The 22,978-nt window shown below is 43.6% G+C and overlaps 3 protein-coding genes and 1 long non-coding RNA gene across 5 annotated transcripts; 3 read left to right on the forward strand and 1 right to left on the reverse strand.

Annotated features, from left to right (window-relative positions):
- Positions 1–537: 537 nt before the first annotated feature.
- LOC135485241 (cdc42 homolog) lies at positions 538–2,484 on the reverse strand. Its single transcript, XM_064767085.1, has 3 exons — positions 2,300–2,484; positions 1,941–1,999; positions 538–1,351 (listed from the first exon to the last, which is right to left on the reverse strand). Exons 1-3 carry the CDS (start codon positions 2,439–2,441, stop codon positions 932–934), a joined length of 621 nt encoding a protein of 206 aa, XP_064623155.1. The 5' UTR covers positions 2,442–2,484; the 3' UTR covers positions 538–931.
- A 326-nt stretch (positions 2,485–2,810) lies between these two features.
- Positions 2,811–11,311, forward strand: LOC135485240 (circularly permutated Ras protein 1-like). Its single transcript, XM_064767084.1, has 16 exons — positions 2,811–2,860; positions 3,678–3,887; positions 4,559–4,744; positions 4,926–5,108; positions 5,603–5,747; positions 6,045–6,316; positions 6,571–6,731; positions 6,921–7,141; positions 7,375–7,456; positions 7,577–7,774; positions 7,982–8,171; positions 8,506–8,751; positions 9,113–9,232; positions 9,593–9,780; positions 9,988–10,111; positions 10,416–11,311. The coding sequence occupies exons 2-16, from the start codon at positions 3,690–3,692 to the stop codon at positions 10,578–10,580; spliced, it is 2,679 nt and encodes an 892-aa protein (XP_064623154.1). The 5' UTR covers positions 2,811–2,860; positions 3,678–3,689; the 3' UTR covers positions 10,581–11,311.
- A 567-nt stretch (positions 11,312–11,878) lies between these two features.
- Positions 11,879–17,074, forward strand: LOC135484432 (uncharacterized). The gene is made up of 6 exons (XM_064765891.1): positions 11,879–11,977; positions 12,861–13,093; positions 13,381–13,510; positions 15,965–16,091; positions 16,399–16,535; positions 16,765–17,074. Exons 2-6 carry the CDS (start codon positions 12,886–12,888, stop codon positions 17,072–17,074), a joined length of 912 nt encoding a protein of 303 aa, XP_064621961.1. The 5' UTR covers positions 11,879–11,977; positions 12,861–12,885.
- A 1,405-nt stretch (positions 17,075–18,479) lies between these two features.
- LOC135484922 (uncharacterized) lies at positions 18,480–20,749 on the forward strand. 2 transcript variants are annotated; one of them, XR_010446493.1, is made up of 4 exons: positions 18,480–18,728; positions 19,405–19,517; positions 19,892–20,066; positions 20,295–20,749. It is a non-coding gene; the product is annotated as an uncharacterized LOC135484922 (long non-coding RNA). The 2 variants fall into 2 exon arrangements; XR_010446494.1 differs by having other exon boundaries at positions 18,489–18,728; positions 19,892–19,979.
- The last annotated feature ends 2,229 nt before the right edge of the window (positions 20,750–22,978 follow it).

A 22,978-nucleotide genomic window follows, 5' to 3' on the forward strand; every position in this document is an offset into this window, starting at 1 on the left:
GAAAAAATGAGGGCCTAAGTTGAAATGCCTTGGAAATTCTTCTGTTCACGAGTGAACCGTGAAGCATGAGGCGTGAGGAGTGAAGCGTGAAGCTCTATGTAACGTCTGCCTTATTGACAAAGACGATGGCTTCGGTGTGTATGACTGTGAATATATTGAGCACAACATCAGCACAACAACCACGTGGACTTCTACGTTCGCCGCTTTTCATGCCGATCCACCGTATAGTTGTGTATAGACTTTGGGACTGATATTCACCGCCGATAAGTCGGCATGCCGCTTTTCGGCTAATAGACGTATTTTTCCCTAATAACGCATACAATTAACTTGGAGTTGTCCAAGATATTGGTCCGTCGTCAAGTCTAATGGGAGTTTACTGAAAGGCTTATGTGCACAGATGAAGTATTTCTCGCCGGGTTTCGCTGGCGGTTGTGCATTTGAGTCAAAAAGAAGACTATAGCTATAGATAGAATATTATCGTGTTATTGATGTAAAAATGACATATACAAGTATAAAAGTTATATACGACGTGTAGATATTGCGGAAATAAATACTTATAATCACGTTTTGTAAAAAGATTTGCCTAATCCAAGTCGATATCACAAAACCTATCAGCTCGCCATCTGGTAATCCTTGAGTTGAGGTAACTACGGGTTCAAGTGGAAGAACGAATGCTGACAATACGCCAGCACCCGGATTACGTATAAGCAAGTTCCGCAGGAATGAGATTATAAGTACGAAGGCGATTTATGCCACAATATCAGAAGCTGGCATCCAGTGTTTCTCGGAATATTAGAGAGATACGAGCTAAAGGTCAAAACCCTTGCCGTTTGTCCTGCAGTCACGGTCAAGAGCACCTAAAATATCTGATATTATCACAGTGTTTAATTATCACATAAATGCAAAGTCCTGCTGGGAACTGACGGAAAGTTCATCGTCGCGAACTCGGCAAACATGACCGAAAGATGTTCATCTTTCCCGCTGGTTTCTTTTTCGGTTCCAACACAGTCAGAATCGCTTGATCGAAAACATTTTTGAGTCCTTTTTGCGTCAGCGCCGAGCATTCCACGTAACAGTCGGCCTTTAATCGCTTTGCCAATGTCTCGCCCTGCTCAGTCGTGATCGGTTTCTGCTTCTTCTTCCTGAGGTCGTTGATAACTTTACTGCTGTCCCTCAAGTCCGTCTGAGTTCCCACTAGAATAACGGGTGCGTTTTTGTGAGTGTTTCTTCGGACCTCTTCGATCCAGGTTTCGGCGACGTTGGTGTAGGATGTCGGACTGACCACCGAGAAGCACACGAGGAACACGTCAGTTCCGGGGTAGCAGAGCAGCCGGAGGTTATCGTAGGCTTCCTGAAAGACGGAGCATGTGAGATTTTTATAAGGATTAAAATCGCCGTTATTATAAAGCGAACAATATCAGGTTTCTAGGAATCATTTCCAAGACAAAACCGGGGAGTTTCACAAATGTCGCAAATTAAAAATTGACATAAATGTACATATAGGCCTACAATTAGTACAGTATATAAGTACAAATGTCGATTTGCCTGTAGGCCTACACTTGGCTCAGTCGTGCGGGAGTTTCCGCATCCGATTGAACAGAAGTACTCTTACGAATTGAATCATAATTCATATTAAAAAGCGTCACCAAACATTCTATACTGACCAGCTCTGTACGTTCGCAGAATAACTAGATGGGCGAAATTGCTGCTAGTCCGCGAACCAGCTGCATCACTCGAGTTGGGAAACCCCCTCACAACGATTGACAAAATACAGGCACCAAAGTTTCTTCGATACAATGATTTAATGCGGGTTTAATGAGAAATAAAAGTTGGAGAGGGGGTCAAACTCACCCCTGACATTGTTAGGACTGTGAAGCACACTGATTGATGGTGGACGATACCTTAAGCAGACAACAATTCAATAAAAAAGATGTACTTACCTGCCCAGCTGTGTCGAATAGCCCTAGCGTCACTAGCGAGTCTCCGACGGTGAGGTTTACTGAAAGAGTACGTTAGAAGACAATTAGTCAGTAAGTCAGTAAGAGTTTTATAAAGTTTTATAAGTTTAATAGTACCTCCATGGTCTTATCGTTCCCGAACTGTTAACCAAACTCGTAAGCTGATTCGTCGTTTTATGGTTTATTGCGCTTCATTACTTCTTATGCCTTGAACCGCGGTTCTTTCAAAACTGCAGAAAGACACACACGGGAGCTGATCTGTCGGGTTACGAAGCCTTATTACCGTGAATGCAGCCTCATTTATGAAAATCTAAAGATTTCACAATGAACTGAGTAATTACCTGCATAATTATCAAAGACTGTTGGCACATAAGCTGTTGGGAAAGTATTTGATGCATAACTGAACAGCATACATGTTTTCCCTACACCACCGTCTCCTACAACCACACACTTCAAGGACACGACTTCGTCGGTTCGAATCATGTTGAAAGATATCGTATTGAATAAACTAGTGTCGTCTGGTGGAGAGATTTCTGTCTTACTGGTTTATTTGACAAACCGCCATGAATATGAGTGCTCCGTGGGCTATTTTTAGATATGCTATATTTAACAGTGGGAAACACAAATTTATTCGTGACGTCACATATGCAGCGGGAACGTCACTTTAGTCAACCTCGCTTTCAGGCTACTGTTCGTTTATACCAATTGGTGTAGGCACACTAGTATTACTGAATGTTCATAGGAACGAGATAAAACATGAATAATGAATATCGATTGAGCCAGGTCAGCACTTGCGTGGTTCTAAATATAGTATGTGATCGAACGACTGGTATATATATGAAACGATATTGCACCACGGCCACATGCCTTTTTGAGAGTCTAGCTGTCAGAAGATAGGCAAGGTAAGCATTGTAGTTAGTTAACCTTTATTCATTCGGACAGTGTTTCATGTGTAGCCAGAACTGACATCCCTCATCTAGCTGGGCGCGGCGTCGGCCGCGTGACTGCATCCCTAACTAAGAAGGGGCTACTGGCTCTGGGGACGACGAGATTAGGGGATGGACGATTCTCTTCAAGAATTGATTAGAAGTTGCGAGTGTGCATCCCCCCCCCGCCGGTGGCGAGGCTCAAAACGCGCTGCCCGGTCATGACTGTGCCGATCGGCTAATTGGTCACCCGGAGACCACTTTGCCTCTATTCCCCCTTTAACATACCAACAATGCTTACATGAAAGAATGTATGACAATATCAGCAAAACAATGCTCCTAATTAAAGCCAGACAACTGGTTTCATGAGAACAGTGCCCGGGCCGCTTTTCGGTAGATTCCAATGGATCATGCAGTTGATTGGGAACAACGTTTACATAGTGTTGGCCGCCATCACGTCACGATGTATTGTAACTCTGTCGGTCTTACATTACTGTAACGTGACGTCACGCGACGTCTTCGTAAACGTTCTCCCCAATCAAGTGCAGGTTTCGGGAACGTTGGCCAACCGATGACGTCATCAACTGAGTCGTCAGGTCAATAGCGCGGGGAATCTTGATATGACTCGAGACACGACTGTCGACCAGCAAATACATTATATTGTAGTCGGGTCAATAGCGCAGAAAATCTTCAGTAAAGACACGACAGTCGGGCGAATAATAATTTTCAAAAATATAACTTCTGACCAGAACTGTCACTACTTCAAAATACAAACCGCTCTTTTTGATTCCAGGAGCTATCAAAAATGAGTAAATTCATGAAGTCCACCTCGAAAGACGGCGATGACGACGCCGGCGACTTTTACGCAGGGAGTGCGTTTGTCTACCTTCCTCCAGCAGCAGACGATGAGCTGGAAGAAGTAGCAGACGAGGGTTCCGATGAGGAGCCTCTTGCAATGGAGGATGTTGTCCATGAGGAAATGAAGAAAGATGACGACGGAAAGGTAAGGGAGATTATATATATAAGGATTGTTTTTAAACGGTACGGGTAGTAGATGGTGTTTCAGTTGCATTGCCAGCTGAAAGTTTGAGCTCCTGAGCACGATGTCGAACAATATGGGACAGGCGTTGGAGTTTCGGGGATTTGTGAAAACTTACTTATTTCTTATATATAAACCTTAACCGTTATGGGCTGTACGTTCTCCCTGAGCCACACTTGCTATGCATGACATCAAGGATTCATTAGGGAATCATTAATAACATCATTGTCCATGATGAGACTATACTGTAACCATATGCATGTTGTCCTATTTGGCTGAACAAATCTAAAACATAGGTGACATCAAACATGTACATGGCGAATGCCTTCTATTTTCCTTGGTTGAGAACGATGGTATTTAGGCAAGGATAATTTAGGTCAGTAATATCAAAATTGTGGCCTAAATCATAGATTGACAAGAACACAAAGACAGAAAATAGTCCCATGGTTAGGGCATTCATACTGTACTCTACTGTACACTCCTACCAAAACAGAATTGAACGCCAAGCCAAGTAGGACTATCATTATTTCACTTCTTGGGCGGAATATTTCTTTCTCATGCGTTTCTCATGATTGACCAATGCATTTTTCTCACAGAGAAAAAAACACCTTTTTTGCATTGTTTCCTCTTTCCAGACCTGCATTTTAGACATCCTTGATACAGCTGGTCAGGAAGAGTACTCGAGCATACGGGAGCTCTACGTCAGAAGTGGAGGCGGCTTCCTCATCGTGTACGACGTCACAAGGCCCGATACACTCAACGACGCGAGCGACATCTATGAATGGGCATGTCGGGTCAAGGACTTGCCAAGAGTACCAGCGGTAAGTACCCTTTAAATATCTTTTTGATGTCCGCTGGCCATCACCAAAGGGTGGTCGAATTACCCTCATGGTCATTAAGGTTTTACAAAGTCGGCTGTTGGTTACCGGACGGCTATCCATCCATCCATGTCACACTGGACGGCAAACCAACCGACTCATCTGACTGATAATCTTCTTTTAGGTTCTCTGTGGCAATAAAGACGATCTAGATGATGACCGGAAAGTGACTAGGGAAGCAGGCGAGGCCTTGGCGAAGAAACATGGGATGCCATTCTTTGAGACATCCGCGAAGGTACTACACAATGTTGACGAGGCATTCCAAGAACTCGTCCGCCAGATGCCGAGATATGGACTGGACTACAAGGTATGGACTTTCAAGTCAATGTTTTAATTCCTGTTCATACTGTACACTTGTCCATTGAACAGACTGTGAGCGATCGTTTCATTCTTTAATCCTTGCCATTGGGTACCGCTGCTCCTACAATGTAGTTGCAAGTAACAACCTGTTTTTCATGCGTATCACGTCCTTCTGATTACAAGTAACTGGATGACATCATCACCTTTACCTTCTCTGGTTCCCACCTTAGGTCCGCAGAATGGTAACCAGTCAAGGTTCTGAGCCCTTCTGAGTCTCGCCAAAGGTTTCTTGATCATGAGCACAGCAATGATGGCAATCAAAGGCAAACTCTACCCAGCATCAATTGTCATGGGAGCCACTCTCGTCCAGCATGCAGCCGACACATGCACATAGAAGCCATCTTTGTAAATACAAATTGAATCATGGGTTAATCCTAAACAAACGTTCAAAGAAATATCCAAAATTAAATTATGACTTGATCACTTTTGGTATTGTTCTAGCTTGCCGTGCTTGGTTCCGGGGGCGTGGGCAAGTCATCACTCACGTGTCGATTCGTCTGCGACGAATTCTGTGAGAACTACGACCCAACCATCGAAGATTCATACAGGAAGAGAGTAGTTGTGGAAGACATACCCAAAGAAAGAGGTTAGAATATTAAAGGTCCATTTATTTCACGGCTTGATAGCAGGTTACTCGGGTACGAAGGAACGGTTTGTTTGTTTCAAAGGCTGCAGAAATGGTATAAGTCTTCGACACTGACACTTTTGAGTGCGATATAAAGCAGTACACACATGTAATATCGGAACGTTGATGATATAGTTGATATGCACATGATTACTGTTTCATGTCACTCACTGTACAACAATATGACAGACGGCCAGTTTGATCCATTACTTGGTGACAAAATGGCAAATCATGCTTCAACGGCACTTTTTATTCCAGTTGCTGAGAGGCCATCGAAAGCCAACAAGGGGCGCATGGCGAATCTGTTTTCAGCTGGTCCAAGTCGTAATCGTCAGCAAAACTTGAACAAAGCGAGGAGTAATGTCGCACCATCATCAAAAAGACGGTCATTCCTGGGGAAATTGTTCAACAAAACGTCAAAGGCCCCTGCTACTCCTAGTTCGGATGGTTTTGGAGAAGATTTACCCGTCACGCAGCAGGAACCGCCATCCGCCCAGGCACCACCCCTTTTGCCAAGGAAGAAGAACAAGGTGATTATAAAGAGATATGTGATACCACGGCCTGGCCTTTTGATATTGTGCGGTAAGAAACTGGTAGGCTCCAAGGAATGAGCCCACCTCATCAGTTTTAGTCGAGTTGAGTAGAAATATACGGAAATCGCCAAAGAGAATGTGAATGTGAACCTCCTACTTCAGCTTCCGAAGGAGAGGTAACTGCACCGCAGTGAATGAAAGTGGCCCTCTCATTAGCGAATTTCTACCACCTGGTATCAACTTCGTTTCAGGTAAGGAAGACCCAGATGGCCAATGCCAACGTGATTGCTCTGCGATTGGGCGCGCTGTCTGATGACTCCCGCATCACCACCGGCGACCCTGTCTACTGCAATAACTGCCCCGCCATATTGTCGGCCATTTCTCAAGTGAAAGAGGAGCACAAATGGAAATGGTAAGTGGTCATATTCTTCATTGGTCATACGAAGGACAACGTCACTCTTTATACTTGTCTTCAAATTTGAACATGAGCTTGATATGTCCGAATCGTAGAAGTCGTGGACCTACGTGTATCATATTTCTAGGACATTGTTCTCTGTTTACAACCAACATGACCTAAACATGTGTCAAATCTTCCTTGCAGTGAATTCTGCGGCCATGAGAACCAGCCTGACATCGACGATGCAGAGATCCCCGCCTTACCAAGCAACGACTACGTGGTGTTCGCGCCGCCCAAGAAGGAAGAGAGAGGAGAGGAGAAGAAGAAGGATGATGAGCCTGACCTGAAGGATACTGGGCTTCTCATTTACTGCATCGATATAAGCTCGTCAATGGCCATGAACATCAGTATGCCGGAACTGCAGAGTAAGCTTCCTCTCGGGGTTATCACGTGGGGTTATTTTCTTTCACCTTTTTTCTTGTGTGTTCGTGGTTCTGCGGCAGTTTGACAGATCACATCGTTTTCAAGTTTGAGGCTGTTTGGCCACTGTTTAGGTGGTAGTAAAGACCTGCAGTTGTTTAACCTCTTGATCAGTGTGGTCTTTCGGCCTCCCTATCGAGACTACTTTCTATTTAATTTCAAAACTTCTCTTTTCCAGGTGAGTGGCGGAACCAGCAGGGTCGTGATTCATCTGGTAATATTGCCACCCGGTTAGACTGCGTCAAACAGGCAACCTTAAGGTAAGATGGAGTCCCATTCGTAAATGAGAACATAAGTATAAAAATTCACATTAGTTAATCAATTAGAATCAGAATGTTTGTTTACACCGATAAATAAATGATAAACTATATTTAATCCAGACAAATCGAACGCCTTCAAATAGAGCGCCCAAACAAACGCGTCGCTTTGGTGACCTTCGAAAGCCAGGTGAAAATCCTCGGCGACGGACGAGCCTCACAGGTGGTCCAGGCGAACCAACACAACCTAGAGGAGACGGCCGAGTGCGGGAAGAGAATCATGCGAGATTTAGCCATAAGACCGCTCAAGGATAGCTACGGGTAGGTTAAGTCCAACTTTCCTCCTGAGTAACGAAGTCATGAATTACATGTATCTCGAGTGTTTGAAGAGAAAGGCTTCATTTTTCACGGACTGAATATATGTTGACATGTCTTTCAGTATGTTGAATTCGCGAGTCTAAATAATGATACGGCATTGATACTGTAAGCTCTTGCCAAAACCAATCACTCTGTTTTTCTTATATTTAGCTCGGTAACTAAAACAGTGAGTGAGCTGACAGTAAGCGGATGCACAGCATTGGGGCCTGCGCTAGCGACCAGTGTGGGCATGGCCGAGGGTTACCCTGCCGCGGAGGTCATTCTCTGTACCGACGGCGAACCCAACACTGGCATGGGAAGTCTCGGGGGTGCGGAGCCCGACTCTGGATTTTATGAAATGGTACGTGTATAGTTTATTTTTTAAGTGAGCATATCCAAATAATAAAACATAACATTTGGTTTATTCCTTGAAGAAGACATTTCGTTATCGTGTCATTTTAGTATACAGTCTCGTTCATGTATTTCTAGTGTGAGAAGTTCTTAGTGTCAATTGGTCGGTTTTAGGTATGGTGAACATCACATGCTGTTCAGTTTAGCTTTCTGCTCAGATTTGATGCAGATTTTATTCACTGTTGGGCCCGATATAAACTTTCCATGATGATGTAACCATAGCTAGGTACACCAGATTCTTGATGGACGTCATTTCACCCAATACATGTATTTGTTGATTTCAGATTGGAGAATACGCCCTGAGAAACGAGACCAAGATCTCTGTGATCGCTCTCGATGGTGCAGAGTGTAATCTGCAATATATCAGCATCGCCGCATCTATGACAGGTGGGACCGTGAATATCCTGAATCCCAGTGAACTTACCAGGGAGATCAGGTTCCTGTCGCAGAATCCAGTCATCGCTACAGATGTGACCGCTAAGATTATACTTCACCCCACGCTCTGCTTCGATGACCCGAACATCAAAGAGGTAAGTTGTGAAGGTTCTAGGAGCAGCCGAGCTTCTCGTTCCCCATTCGCACGGCTTGCGTTACAAATAGATTCTAATCCTTCAACATGGAGTTCCGCTTCGGAACTAGCACTTTTGTTGGTGTTTATTGATACTCCTGGCATTAATTTGCAGGTTGCGATATCGAGATGAGCACATCTCCAGTCATAGTAGGGGACACGACAATCTGGATGTAAAAGCCCCCTGAATTTCATACTTCGTTTGCAAGGAGTCCAGTCACTAAGGACCATGAAGGTCAATCTGGCTCTTCACCAGGATGCATTTATACATTACAACGTTACTAATGTGTGGTCTTATCGAATTTTTCTTTTAATTGAATCAGGTGACAACTATCTTGGATAAGAAGATTGGGAATGCCAACAAGACGACCGACCTAACGTACGCATTTAAGGCTCATCCAACTACGAGACCTGTGGAGCAGTTGACAGCTATTCCTTTCCAGGTAAGATTCTCTCGCCAACATATTATGGCACCCTCTTCAAATATTAAGTGTGATGTACATTTATTTAGATCCTCATCAAACTCCTTCTCTTGAATAAACACAACTTGCAAATTCGTTTACAAGTTCTCACCTTCCTCCTTATGTTGCTCAGTGTTCGAGGTATTCAAATGTGTTGACAAGCCGAGGCCAAAGCAGTCTGCCATCTTTTAGAATCATGTCAAATCTGTCATCTTACTACATCATTATCCTTCTGCCTCTGCTAAGATTTGGTCTCAAATCATATGGTTGCGAAAAAGACTAAGTGGCCGCCAAAAATAACCATATGGCCGCTGAATAAAACCTTATATTCTTTCTCTCCAGATTCAGATCCGCTATACGAAGCCCGACGGTATGAAGTGTTTGAGAGTGATCTGCCATTCCATTCCCATTACAAATGACAGGAAGATTATGGAGGAGAATGTGAACGTGGCCATCACCGGGCTTGCCGCGGTCCATCGGTCAGCCGCACTCGGGAAGGAGGGAAAATATAGAGAAGGCAGGGAAAATCTGTAAGTAGTTTGTTGGCCTACACTTGAAACATGTACACTCCTCTCGGCTTGGCGCGTGGCGTGCAGACACAGACTCAAGGTAGCAGCCACCTCCTTATCCATTCATGTTCCCTTCTTCTTACTCGGTACCCTTCACTGCGAAAGAAATTATTGTCTGGCCAAATCAAGCACCAATATATAACCGAAATATACTTTTCTATCTCGCAGGCTTGCCACTGAGCGCATGATGAGGCGTGGCGCTAAGTCAGACCGGCAGGTTGAAGAACACTTCGGCTTTGTGGCTGAGAACGTTGACATTGATGAGGAATTGAGGAATAATATCTTTAGAAAGGCAAGTTCACTTATCTTCGGGATTTAACATGATATGATTCAAACCAGGCTACATGAGTCCTAATCTTCCAAATGAGAGAACACGCTCTGATCCCTTGCAACGGTTACCAATGGCGATCGCGCGAGACATGGAAGCTGGCTGAGTTCCAAATAATTACTCCGTTGGCGACCTCTGGGCAAATATCGTGAGGTACATGATACAGAACGCAAAATTGAGTTTGGTCATTCGTAGTTTTAAGTTGGTGACAATGGTATGAATGTTGAAGAAACAGGTTTTTAGAATTGATCTTTCGTTTTCATTTCAGGAGAAGACGTGTTCCGACTCGACCGCAAAGGTCTTTCAACAGAAACAGTCAAGAATGAATGTGGGGCAAATGCAGGCTGCCATGTCGAAAGGAAAATATAATAGAATGAATCGGACGACCGATAATCAAAACCTTCGTGACCAATACTACGATTATAAGAGCTAGACTACCCGCACTGAGTAACACTGCCGGTCCATGCTGTCATAAGAATGGTCAAATACTATAGGTACATGTGCGTGTACATTGTACTTATACATTGTATAATGCAGGCACATTTTTCACATTGTAAATCACACACGATGACTGTGTGTCCGTCTTATTTATGTATTCGTGACAAGAATTTTCGATATAAGAACAAACCTGCATCTGTGTTCATGTATGATGATGATGCATGCCTATGACTTAAAATGTATACTTTGTACTTTTTTGAAATATATTTTGTAAATAAATTTGTTATAAATTTGGTAGGCCCCAACTACTATATGGCTCTGAACTTAGGGGTGCCTATCTTTTAAGGAAGCCAAGTAAGGACACTATACTGAAGTCTATAAAAAAGTAAGGTTAGACCATAAACTTGTACATCTCAGAATATGCAAACAGATACTTGGTGTTAAGAAATACTTCCAATAGCAGTGTATATAGTGAGATTGGTCGAACACCATTGTTGTTTGATATATTTAAAAAAAAAAAAATCTTAAATATCCAACATGTGGTGAAAGATAATAACCAACTCGCCAAACTCATCTTGAAAAATGAGTATGATAATTATTGTAATGATCGCCAGAGCTATTTCAGCATTGTCAATTGTATATTTGTACTGATTTGTGAAGACTTTCCACTTTACAAGGATATTGTGAAGGAGTAATAAATAAAGATCATTATTATTATTAGTATTATTATTATTATTATTATTATTATATTCTACGCTGTAAAAGGTCGAATCGAGATGGACGATCAGGATGACGAATATTGCATGAGTCTACGTGTAGGTTGGAACTTTGAGTAACGATTGGGGTTGGGTTATGGCGTTCATGAATGTATGACAGGCTTATTGTCATCCACAATGATTATTGGCAATTAGTCGGGTCATCTAGGCCAAACGATTCTATCTTCAAGCATAGAAAGGTGCCTATACAGCGAGTGTATCTATTCATGATACATAGAAATATAGAATATAAAGTACCATGTTAAAAATCGGTACGGTTTCGATCATCAACCACGCTCGTCCTTGTTGCAAGTATCGAATGCCCGGTCGAAAAGCTCAAATAACAATATCGCCTGCCCAGTCCCTTCTGTCAGAGCAGTGACTGGTTTCATAGCTTCTCCCCAAAACTTGAGAAGAAGTAGATCATAGAGAGAATCATCCTGAGTAAATCAGGGGTAAATGTTCGCTTCTCCGGCTCTGCAGATTTGGCAAGGCCAACGGCCTCTATTGAATTGAACTTAACTTGAACCTTTCACTGACACCGGCACTGCATACCGGACTACTGCTAAATCAGTTCTAAATATACTTCTTTCTTGGATGAGGGTGAATAGGTATCGGGTATGCAAGCGAATAGTGTGTATGTACTAACTAGTATTACTTCGGTGACCTTACCATTCTAACACATTAAAGGACAGTTCTCGTTAAAACGCTTAAGAAATTGGTGTGCTATGAATGGCCCGGTAAAAACCTAAGGCGGGAATAAGCTTTCATTGATAAATCTAAGGAGTTTCAAGAACCCCAAATCACTAGTAAGGTTCATAGGATACTGGTCTGTCATTGGTTTAGGTCTCCTTATCATTTACATACTCCAATATCCAGAAATATAACAATATTTACGATAACTTTTTATGTTTTTGACATTATTTGCGACCATTATCGATAACGCGCTCCATGCGGATTCGTAAGGTACTATTATAGTATAACACCATGCCTCGTCAAGTTACCTCGCTTGCGGAGCCACCTGGGTGACCCACGTGCTTAGACTCATAGTAAACATTGTAGTAGAAATATGCTAATGACTATCCCTTATATGGAAACCGAAGTAGTTGAATATTTTCGCTGCAGGTGTCTCTGATATTCACGTGGATTGACGAGCAATCTCCTTTAATACACTCGGAGGTATTTCACTGCTTATATACTTAACCGATATACTACATGTCAGTTTGCAAGAAGTCCACTGCCGTGCATAACACAGTCGACGTCAATATAGACAAGTTGACTGACCCTGCATGGAGAGGGTTGGGGACAGTATCGATATCCCAAACGCGCAAACATCGTAATCTGTGGAAACATAGCTTCATGATTCTTGTAAGTATATACATCGCATTTCGCTTCCTTTTGTTGACTGAGTTCCCTTGCCCTGATATCAATCAATTCCTAGTGTGGACGTAGTTTCGATTCAGCGTCATGAAGAAAAAGGTACCCTGCGTGTTCAACTGAAAGCAATCATTCTGTTTCAGATTCTGAGGGTGGACATTCATTAAAATGAAAAACATGGGTCCAAGCCTTCTCGCAGTCTACCTCGCGATGACATTGGCAGCCATATCTTCCGCAAACTCGACCACGCCATTTACTCCATCAGAATATTGGGACGTGAAGGACTTCCCCAACCCACGTTACGAAGCTGCTAAATGTGGTCGCGACAAGTCCTCGTACGTCTGTGATCCAAACAGGTTGTTAAGGCCTTATCAAAGTAAGTATAGTGAAAGGGAAACGGTCGGATGGGGCATTGAATCCTTAACCCCATCTTGAGTCATTCATGTGTTGATGTTCACTAGGGCCTGAGGAGCGAAGGATATCACAATTGAGTCAACCAGCTTATTCTTTTCGGTAATAGTATACCTGACTCAGGAATGAGGATATACAACACTTTTTCTCGAACTCTCAAACAGTTCTCTGGAAAATGTTTACCTTCGATATTGATTTCATACATTATTTACTTGATATCAATCATGATTTTTCCATTTATTATGATTTTAGCCGCTAACCTGGACAAGATCGTCGCGGACGTGACAGCCAACACTTCGTGTGCATGCGTGACTTGCCCGGTAGGACGGACCGGCTACATGATGTCAGTGGCCATCGTCCCGTGGCTCAAACTTCCATCAGGGTGAGAACTTCTTTTTTGACAAAACTTCCAGTCACACATACATCAACATTTTGCTCTCTATTGCCCATCCCGATGACAGATTTACCCCATGAATTCCGTTCCCAGTGACAGAAAAGATAATAACAAGGCTAAAGCTAAAAATATGTTGAATATTTTTGATATCTCGATGGACGTGTGCAGTTCCCATATAAATCCACGTTTAAAAGAGGGTCCAGAAAATCTACTCACTATGGCAATCTGGACCCAATGACTGCCCTCTTAATACCTCGCCAGGCTCGATGAGCTTTACCAGGCCGTTTCTGTAAAAAGGAAAGGTCTTGATTTTTGTAAACTCGTGTTAAATTCATCTGATATCTTAAAAACATGTGAAGTGTATCAGATAGGCCTAATTTTTATGTAGACGGTGCCGAGGCGAGAAGTCCCTACTGTCATCTTAGATAAGACGGCATGGTGCTTCTTCAACCATGAAGAAGTGAGCCAAGTCGAATAGGCCTAGCCTATTCATAAAGCTGGGATCACGCAGAGATGAATGTCTGAGAGATAATATCGTAGAGGTCATTTCGTGTCGTCTAGTCGGCTCACTGATACCACTCATGTTAACGCCAACCCAGCAAAACCTACTTGTTTTGCTCTTGATACATGTATGTTTATGATTCTAAAGACCTCTGCCTTAATAACAGGCCGTACCTTCATAATTTTGGCTGGAGATGTCGGCAGTTGACATGTGGAGTCATCACTTGTAGCGTGTTTGATGATTGGGCCTGGAGCCTGTGTGAATACATCGTCCACGACTTTCCTACCACAAATGGAACACAGCCTATCAGCGGGATTGGCCCCGCTCAGAGGGGAGGCATCGTTCCCGTGTACTTCAGACGGATCTCCTGAACTACCAAAGTACTTTTTGACATAGAGCTTAGATGTGCTTCTCTTTTCAACCTTTATGTTCTTGGTCTGAAGGAAAACAAAATTAACCATCAGTTCCAGTCAAAACTGGTTTTGGCTAAACATTCTTTTGCCTGATTGACAGGACTACGTTGAAAAGGAAATGGGAGCATCATTACTTTACTTTTTGTAACACTCACCTTTTTCCCCCAAAGTTCTTTAATTATGATGTCTCTCGGTTTTTGGTCGTCATCGTCACCGGCGAAGATCTCAGACTTAGGATCAGACTCTGAAAAATAAAAAGGATGAGTTTGCACGCATCAGTATTAGATAGCAAGTAAGGCGATAGCTAAGTGAGACTGATGGCTTATGAGCTTGAAGTTTGGCTTTCAAAATAAAGCGCTGTAGAATCCCAGTCTTCGATAAAAAGATCTTTGTGGCGATTCGAACCAACAACCTCCGGGTCAGAGTTCCACATGTAGGCACGACGTCACCGCGGTTCAAAGATCAGGAACCTTTGCTCAAAAGTCGACAACGTAACTTATGCATGTGTCGAAGCTGTTTGACGTGGTTGCAGATTCATTGTTCAGAAAAAAAGTGCGGGAAAATACCTATGTCGAGTGTGGCATCCCCACCTAGCATTCTTCGGAGTCTGAAAGATAAAGTCAGCAATTTAACAAATCATGCTCCTTCTGGTTGAAGGAAAAATATGAAAAGTATTCGAAAATTATGCGGTCGAACCAACTGAATTGACACGTTTCTGAAACGTTCCCGTCATGTTTTGAGGAAGAAATATCTTGTGGGAGCGCGTATTTCAGTACCGGCCGGAAGCAGAAGCGCTAAATGTAAAACTATTGACAACATGTCATTCATCAGCTCAAACCGATGGGAACAAAACATGATAGTTACTGGTGGTTGATGAAACTTGGATCGAGCGCGGCAGGATCAATGTCATCATGACTGCGGGCTATGCGGCTGCTCCGTTCTCCGGTCACCCGCTCTTCTTCATTGACCACGAGCTTGATATCACATAAAGATGTCATGGTGGTGATCCTAAACAAAACATGGTCAGATGAAAAACAGTTTCCAAAAGATTGCTGTAGATGTTGAACTCGCCACCGCCAACCTCCGCGAAATTGATCTACGTTGTATCGAGGGGGGCGCGAAAACGTTTTATAAAATCATTCAAAAGTAAAATACTGATGGATATTATGAAGAAACAATGAGGTAAAATGGGAGCTCAATGGCGGAATTTGTAGCCCGAGGAGTCTCACTAAAATCGGACAAATCAAACTTACTGAAGAATAAGAAGCTGATTTTGCGAGAAATATTGGAAGAATGATCCGAACGTTTTCCAAACCCTGGACTTTATGATATGGCGTTGCTATGCGTCGTGCAAAGGAGGATGGGATCGACGTCATGTCGTTGCTATGAGTCGCCTGCGTGATGACGTCATAGTCCTTCCGTTTCACTCAGTCGCAATGCCAATGGTGCTGGGAATCACAATCCGAACGACTTCTGTGTCACCACTGCATTGGGAGTGTTCTTACCGTTCGTTTTCTTTCTTTTTAGTATTCCACGAACAAAAGCGGAAGTCCAGCAGCAGATAGAATATTTCTCGGTCACTCTGAGGAATAAGTGGAGTTTCGGATACTGCACGAATGATGCCGTCATAGTCCTATCCATTAATGATAGAAAGGTAACACAACCACAGGCGCATGAAGATCCAGGAATATTGACTGGGTGATCGGTCTGTTGATTCATTGAGTGATTGATTGATTGTTTGAATGATTCTGGTTCTCCAACTACCGGAACTGGAAATTGACCTTCTGAATATTTGATATCTTGACTAGAGCCATAAAAAGCAACTCATAAAATCTATATCCACACCACTGGATGTCAAAATAACAGGAACACACTGACAGTGACATGGGTGTTGGATGGGTTTCTGAATAAAAGAACAAAAAACATCAGCCTATCATTAATCCTTCCCATTTTTCCTCTAGGTCTTCACTTCCTCTGGTAAGGTGACTAAAAAGAAGATATCTAGCGCTTGTGTGGATCAGATCTCAGGAAATGCCAAAGATTTACTCCGAGATCAAAGATACGCCGATGCCATTGGGAAAATACTAACGGAGTACAAGTAAGTTATATGATATTTATAACTCATGTGTACCCATTTTCAAAACGTAGATTTATCATATCTTCCGTGAGAAAAAACACCTGTACGTTTTTCAGAGAAAAATGCACTACAGCCAGGTTTATTTCGCAGTCCTCATGGTGTCGATGTCAACATGGAAGACAAACGAAGCTGGCCTTTCAGCCGAGGAGATAGGAGTGACATTTCAAAACTATTTGTTTTTTATTTCCAGATTGACGATTCAAGCAGACGGTACCTGTGGTGGTTCTGGCGGCACGAACTGGGCCATCGGCGGGGCAATAATCGGCTTCATCTGTTTTATTTTCTTTGGCGGCATTTGCATCTTTATTTGCTGTCGTATGCGTGGAGCTTGCTGTAACTGTGTTGGCGGGGGAGGAGGGGGGTCTTACAGATCGCATCATCATCATCACGATCATGGATGGAGCTGGGGAGGTAGTGGTGGTGGTGGTGGGGGCGGGGGCGGAGGTGGTGGGGGCTTTAGCTCTGGAGATGGTGGTGGGGGAGGCGGGTCCGACTGGTAGGCAGACGAAAAGACTAGGTCAGTTCTGCGATTCCATCCATCTTTGTCTACTTCTTAACATAAAGACTCTGGGAAGTCTTAGCGTTTGATATGCAATCTTTGAGGCCTATTCATGCTGATGACAGATCAAAACTTAGAAACTGAGACGGGAGAAAGTCCATCTCGAGGTTCAATTACGAGATTAAAAGCATTATTGGATAATAGTCTGCATCCCATGGGTTGTGTCGAGGTGACTTTTATGACAAGGTGGGACTGAGTCGGTTTATAGGTCCTTCAGTGATAAACGTGAAATGTTTAATAATTACATAAACTAAGGATAAGGCGTACGATGATTTCTGGGTTACACTAAGCAGCACCAAAACTCACTTGTGGCTAACTATCGGCATGATGCTTATAACTATTTTTACAAAACATAACACAACGTCAATGTATATATTTGTATGCGAGCTCGAGATTCGTTTAAATAGTAGCACCAAGAGTAGACAAAAGGCATGTGTCGTAAGGGTTACGGACGACAGCGAAGTATGATGAACGAAAGTCGGTCGTCTTGTGAAACGTACCCACTCGTACTTTGCGTGGCGTGCGGCTGGTGGCGCCGTCTTGCGTCACTCTGATCACCTAAATAAACGTCGAGCATTTGGCAGGCAGTTGTCGTCGTTTTGAGTTATTCATTGTATGTATGCGTATGTGTATATACAAAACCGTCATCGGATGCGCATCCGATATGCCACGAGATCCTTTACCGTCAATTCCCTTACCGTCTTCGGATGCGCATCCGATATGCCACGAGATCCTTCACCGTCAATTCCCTTACCGTCTTCGGATCCGATACGCCACGAGATCCTTCACCGTCAATTCCCTTACCGTCTTCGGATGCGCATCCGATATGCCACGAGATCCTTTACCGTCAATTTCTTTACCGTCATCGGATGCGCATCCGATATGCCACGAGATCCTTCACCGTCAATTCCCTTACCGTCTTCGGATGCGCATCCGATATGCCACGAGATCCTTTACCGTCAATTTCTTTACCGTCATCGGATGCGCATCCGATATGCCACGAGTTTTTTTGTTACCTCACCGTCAATTCCTATACCGTCATGGATGCCACGAGCTTTGTTCGCGTTGTAAAGGTTTCGGGGATACGACTAATGCATGCGAGCACCGTCGGCGGAACCCCAAACCGCCCTCTCGATCTATCCGTAAGAACAAATCACTCTCGTGACCGTCACAGTTACGGACTCCGGACCTCCAGACTTTAGAGACCGAGCTTTTCTTTACCTTACAATTACTGTATACTCGGCGCCTCACTTATATGTGTTGTTTTTTTCTCATACATTGTTCTCGTGGTTTACGGAAAAGTAGGCCTAAAATGTTATAGTGTCTAAAAACAATATTCAGTTAATGGAATTACACTTTTTTCCATTACTGCTTGCTTGATATTGCCCTAACAACTTTTTCATGAATCAATTTTGAGCATTATGTTTACAACGTAGTTATTATAGCACGAATTATGAGTCTAAAATGCCAAATACTTGCAACTATTATGTTAATCACTGAAATCTTAGTGTACTAATTGCTCGCTATAAGCTAGGTTATTGCGCCCCTAAACCAACGTACTGACAACGCTACCTCCCCGGAACTCAAACTTTAACGTGAGTTAATTGTCATCTTACTCTCTATATACCAAAGTGATTTACCTAGGAATACAGTTGCACTTCACTGAAAACTAATGATGTGTTGATGAGTTCAATGAATCCTTCGATTCCTTTGGTTTTCTTGGCGAACTGACGTCCGACAATCAATGACCCGTTGACGTGTACCTGCAATACGCCATTGCCGTAGTGTGTACTGTAAACAGATCTATTTTTGGACGAAACTCAGCCCCTCACAAACTTTGGTCCATTTCGCCAATGATGACACTGCTTCTAGACTGTACCACAGCACTTTAAGCTGTAGCAGCGCTAAGCAAGAGTCATGAAGACAAATGTCCGCTGCCAGCCGCTGCTGGACCAACCCCCTCGCCCGCCCCCCATCATGATATCAGATTCAGAGGCCTGGCTGAGCCCTGTGATTTAGCCAAATTCAATATGATTCTTTTCTACTGTGATGTTAAGGCCCTTGTGTCATGCAGCGTATTCGGTAGCACCGGTACACAACTTATGTTAAACCGCGACGTCTGCTGCAATTCAAATTGCATGACGCCAATGGAATTGTGACAACTTGTTTCTCAAATCTTTTAGTGAACAGTGATCACGGGCTGTGGGAATTGCGAAGGGATGGTGTAGAGTATCGCCACAACAATGTTGATATGATCACTCGTCGTTTCAGCGGGCATGACTTGGTACATCCAGTGACCCAGCAAAAAGTAGCCCTGGTACAGCCAGAAGTAGCAACAAATCGCAAAAGGGGATCCTTGTCTGACTGGTGGCTGGACCACAATGGTAGGTCACCATCAAATAAGGGAGTGGATCCAGCACAGCTGGATAGAGGGGGCCCCGTTGAGGGCGAAGCCTGAATATGGTGAGGGCTCGCCCTCACAATCACATGAAAGCGCAGTAGGCGCTCACCCACGAAGGGAGGTCTTGGGGTCTCCAGCAGGAAAATTTTGAAACTGAGATGCTCTCAGATGCGTTTCCCAAGTGTCTGAGAGACGATGTTTACTCGTTAATTCACTGCAAAGAAATGCATAACGAAAAAGCCACCTAGGTTTTCTTCTTTGGGTTGTGAGGAGAATATTTCAAATCATTTGAGCAGCAGTGTCTAACCTACAACGCCGTCAATGATTTCCACTGTGTTTTTGTTTTCACTGTTTCAGACACTTGTTGGAAAAGGAAGGACCAAAGGTGCCATCGTCGAGGGCCCAGATAGATGAAGAGATTGAAGCCTGGGCTTCACACAATCCTGTTAGTAACAAAAAAAGAAGGAAAAAATGCTGTCCCATTTGTCCATATGCCCAGCGCCAGAACCCATTTATACATCTGGGTAGTGAGGCAAGTGTCTAAGAGACCTGCCTGAGTCTCTCACCGACTGTAGGATTCGAACCAGGGACCTCTTGACCTCTAGTTGAGAATCTGAGCCACTAGTCCATAGTGTGTCGTGTAGATTCACGCTGGTCTTGCTCTTCGATCTTGTCACGTCACATCCTTGTCCCTTGCTCTGCCACAATCATGTAAATGCCCAAATACTGCATTGAATTGAATTCTATTTTCTGTCTTCAGAAAATCGAGGAAGAAGTCGCCACCCACTGATGATCTCATCCAAGTTTACCAAAGACTCCAAAGCAGTGCAGGAGAGGAATGGTGGCCTGTTCGAACAGGCATGGACTGAATCGCCAGCTCTCATCTCCCTAGTCACTCCGATGGCCACATGTCGCTCCTCGATCAACAGCGATTTCAATAAATGATGCGTTGATGTGGGTAAAAAGTGAATCCTTTCTCGCCTTTGAACTCTGGTGTTCGTCATATCAATCCATTTTGATTGTCGAGCAACTTGTGGGCACACCTCAACTTGTTAGTGGGAAGTAATTTGCAATAGAGTGACTTACTTTTATTGCTGTATTTTTTCACTTCACATCATTGTTATTTTGAAAAAGCCTGCCAAAATTCTGTTGACTGTTTGTTGTCGACAAGAGTCTATGTTTCATGAATAACAAGGCTGTGTTCTGTACATTGTATTCCGTCTTTAGTCTCCTGTCTTTGCATCTGTTTTCATTATTTTGTTGCCTTAAAAGAGGGCAACGTTAAGTCGGTGAATTGGTTTTGATGGAGATGATCCTTACAAAAAAAATCTCAGATTCACTTCAACCCCAAGACTTGACCTGACCCAATTTATGCCTGCCCTTAACAGCCCAGGAACTCCCGAACCCGAGCAAAATCATGAAGGCCATCGCACTATTTCGTCCGTCTTCTGTCATGGTACAGGCAACTGCAATTAAGATTGGTGAAATCCCAATATCATTCTGTCTGTGGGATTTCGAAACAATCAACCTCTGCCAGCTGCTTATCTATTCAGATTGTAAAGGCCTTGACACAACCTAAAAACTCTGAAACAACTACCCTCTGCCAGCTGGTTATCTGGTCAGGTTGGGAAGACCTTGACACAACCTAGCAACCATAATCTTCCAGCTGGTTATCTGGTCAGGTTGGGAAGACATTGACACAACCTTCAAAGGGTCTTAGCTGTAGAAGACAACATTACACTTGCGTTCTACATGGGTGATACAAGACAACTGATTTGGTTGTACCATGGTAATCATCTCACAAGGACGGACAATGGAACAACCAACCTCTGCCAGCTGGTTATCTGATCTAACGAGACTGGCAGTACACAATATCTACCTGACAACTCTTTAAGTACAACCTGAGTACTACTTGGGACCACAGTCATCTTAAACGTGCCACCAAAATGACGTCAATATCTACATAAAAATACTTCACTTGATCAATTTGTCTACAGTGTAATTTTGGAAAGAAGCCCTCAAATTCGTTGTCAGTCCTCGTTAGATTTCTAGCCGTAGCAGCCAATAGCTGGTCTCAAATCATCCACAAAAGTACAATCAACAGAACATTGGGTTTCTGGGAATGTGCGAGACCTGAAACAAATGCCAACACAACCGAGATGAAAGTGGATACAGAATTGTGACAAAGATACTGATGATAACATCACACATGCCAATGGAGTATTTAATTGTGCTGGCTCCTCAATTAGAAATTAACGGTGAGGAATTGACGGTGAGGTAACAAAAAATCTCGTGGCATCCAATGACGGTATAGGAATTGACGGTGAAGGATCTCGTGGCATATCGGATGCGCATCCGAAGACGGTAAGGGAATTGACGGTGAAGGATCTCGTGGCATATCGGATGCGCATCCGATGACGGTAATTGACGGTAAAGGATCTCGTGGCATATCGGATGCGCATCCGAAGACGGTAAGGGAATTGACGGTGAAGGATCTCGTGGCATATCGGATGCGCATCCGATGACGGTAATTGACGGTAAAGGATCTCGTGGCATATCGGATGCGCATCCGAAGACGGTAAGGGAATTGACGGTAAAGGATCTCGTGGCATATCGGATGCGCATCCGATGACGGTTTTATATGTATATATATAAGTGTATATGTATAAATGTCATTTGTTTGATAATGCTAGCGTTTGCTGTCTGTCTACGGAAACTTGCATACATAACATGGACTAGCAGTGTCAAATCATGCAATTACTATTAACAAGAATAATTCTTATTGTACAGACCTAAGTAACTTGCACTGGCATTTTCTGTGAACTTTTCTAAAGCAAATAAATACTAATTTAACTCTGTCCACTCTGTAATATTATTATAGTTCTTCGGCGGGGCGAGGCGGAAACATACAGCATCCGGGGAGAACATGCAGTCGCATAAAGAGCCCCCCTCCCCCTCCTCCAAACTGGTCTCTCCTGAGGTTGTTCCCACATTGGCACTCCCGATGCAGTCGTACGTGGATTGGCCTCTTGGTCGGCCTTGTCCCTCCCCCATGGTCCTTTGCCAGGACAGGCCAGCTTGGCTAATTGGAAGATCGGTCTGATTCAGTGTTCGGTCCCTCCCCCATGATGGTCCTCTCCCAGGACAGCCCTGCTCGGCAAGTTGGAAGGCATGTGTGATTCGACGAATGGAGACTGCGTGCTGAGATCACGCCTTTCAGTCTGACGTCTGAAGGCAAATCGACGTTTGATAGCCTTCACCGTCAACTCTCGTTAATTGATTTTCCGGGAGAACGCGCGCTTGAGTTTAACTATTAATTACTTAACAGCAAGACCTATTTAAAGTGTTATGTTTTTTTAACAGCGGGGCTAGCAGTTTCATGTATGAAACAATGAGAATTTGTCCCCGGGGTGTGCTAACCGTCTATGTTTCTTGTTGCCTTCA

The sequence above is a fragment of the Lineus longissimus genome, chromosome 3 (assembly GCF_910592395.1).
Source record: "Lineus longissimus chromosome 3, tnLinLong1.2, whole genome shotgun sequence".
NCBI classification, from domain to species: domain Eukaryota; kingdom Metazoa; phylum Nemertea; class Pilidiophora; order Heteronemertea; family Lineidae; genus Lineus; species Lineus longissimus.

What these genes read in the sequence shown, in the direction of transcription:
- LOC135485241 (XM_064767085.1), bottom strand. Translation starts at nt 2,441, where the DNA reads ATGATTCGAACCGACGAAGTCGTGTCCTTGAAGTGTGTGGTTGTAGGA. An exon ending in AGTCTTTGATAATTATGCAG is followed by an intron (nt 2,000 to 2,299) that starts GTAATTACTCAG and finishes GTACTCTTTCAG; the next exon opens with TAAACCTCACCGTCGGAGAC. An exon ending in TATTCGACACAGCTGGGCAG is followed by an intron (nt 1,352 to 1,940) that starts GTAAGTACATCT and finishes TCCGTCTTTCAG; the next exon opens with GAAGCCTACGATAACCTCCG.
- LOC135485240 (XM_064767084.1), top strand. Translation starts at nt 3,690, where the DNA reads ATGAGTAAATTCATGAAGTCCACCTCGAAAGACGGCGATGACGACGCC. An exon ending in TGCCAAGGAAGAAGAACAAG is followed by an intron (nt 6,317 to 6,570) that starts GTGATTATAAAG and finishes ACTTCGTTTCAG; the next exon opens with GTAAGGAAGACCCAGATGGC. An exon ending in GTCAAACAGGCAACCTTAAG is followed by an intron (nt 7,457 to 7,576) that starts GTAAGATGGAGT and finishes TATTTAATCCAG; the next exon opens with ACAAATCGAACGCCTTCAAA.
- LOC135484432 (XM_064765891.1), top strand. Translation starts at nt 12,886, where the DNA reads ATGAAAAACATGGGTCCAAGCCTTCTCGCAGTCTACCTCGCGATGACA. An exon ending in TGGCTCAAACTTCCATCAGG is followed by an intron (nt 13,511 to 15,964) that starts GTGAGAACTTCT and finishes CTTTCTTTTTAG; the next exon opens with TATTCCACGAACAAAAGCGG. An exon ending in AAAATACTAACGGAGTACAA is followed by an intron (nt 16,536 to 16,764) that starts GTAAGTTATATG and finishes TTTTATTTCCAG; the next exon opens with ATTGACGATTCAAGCAGACG.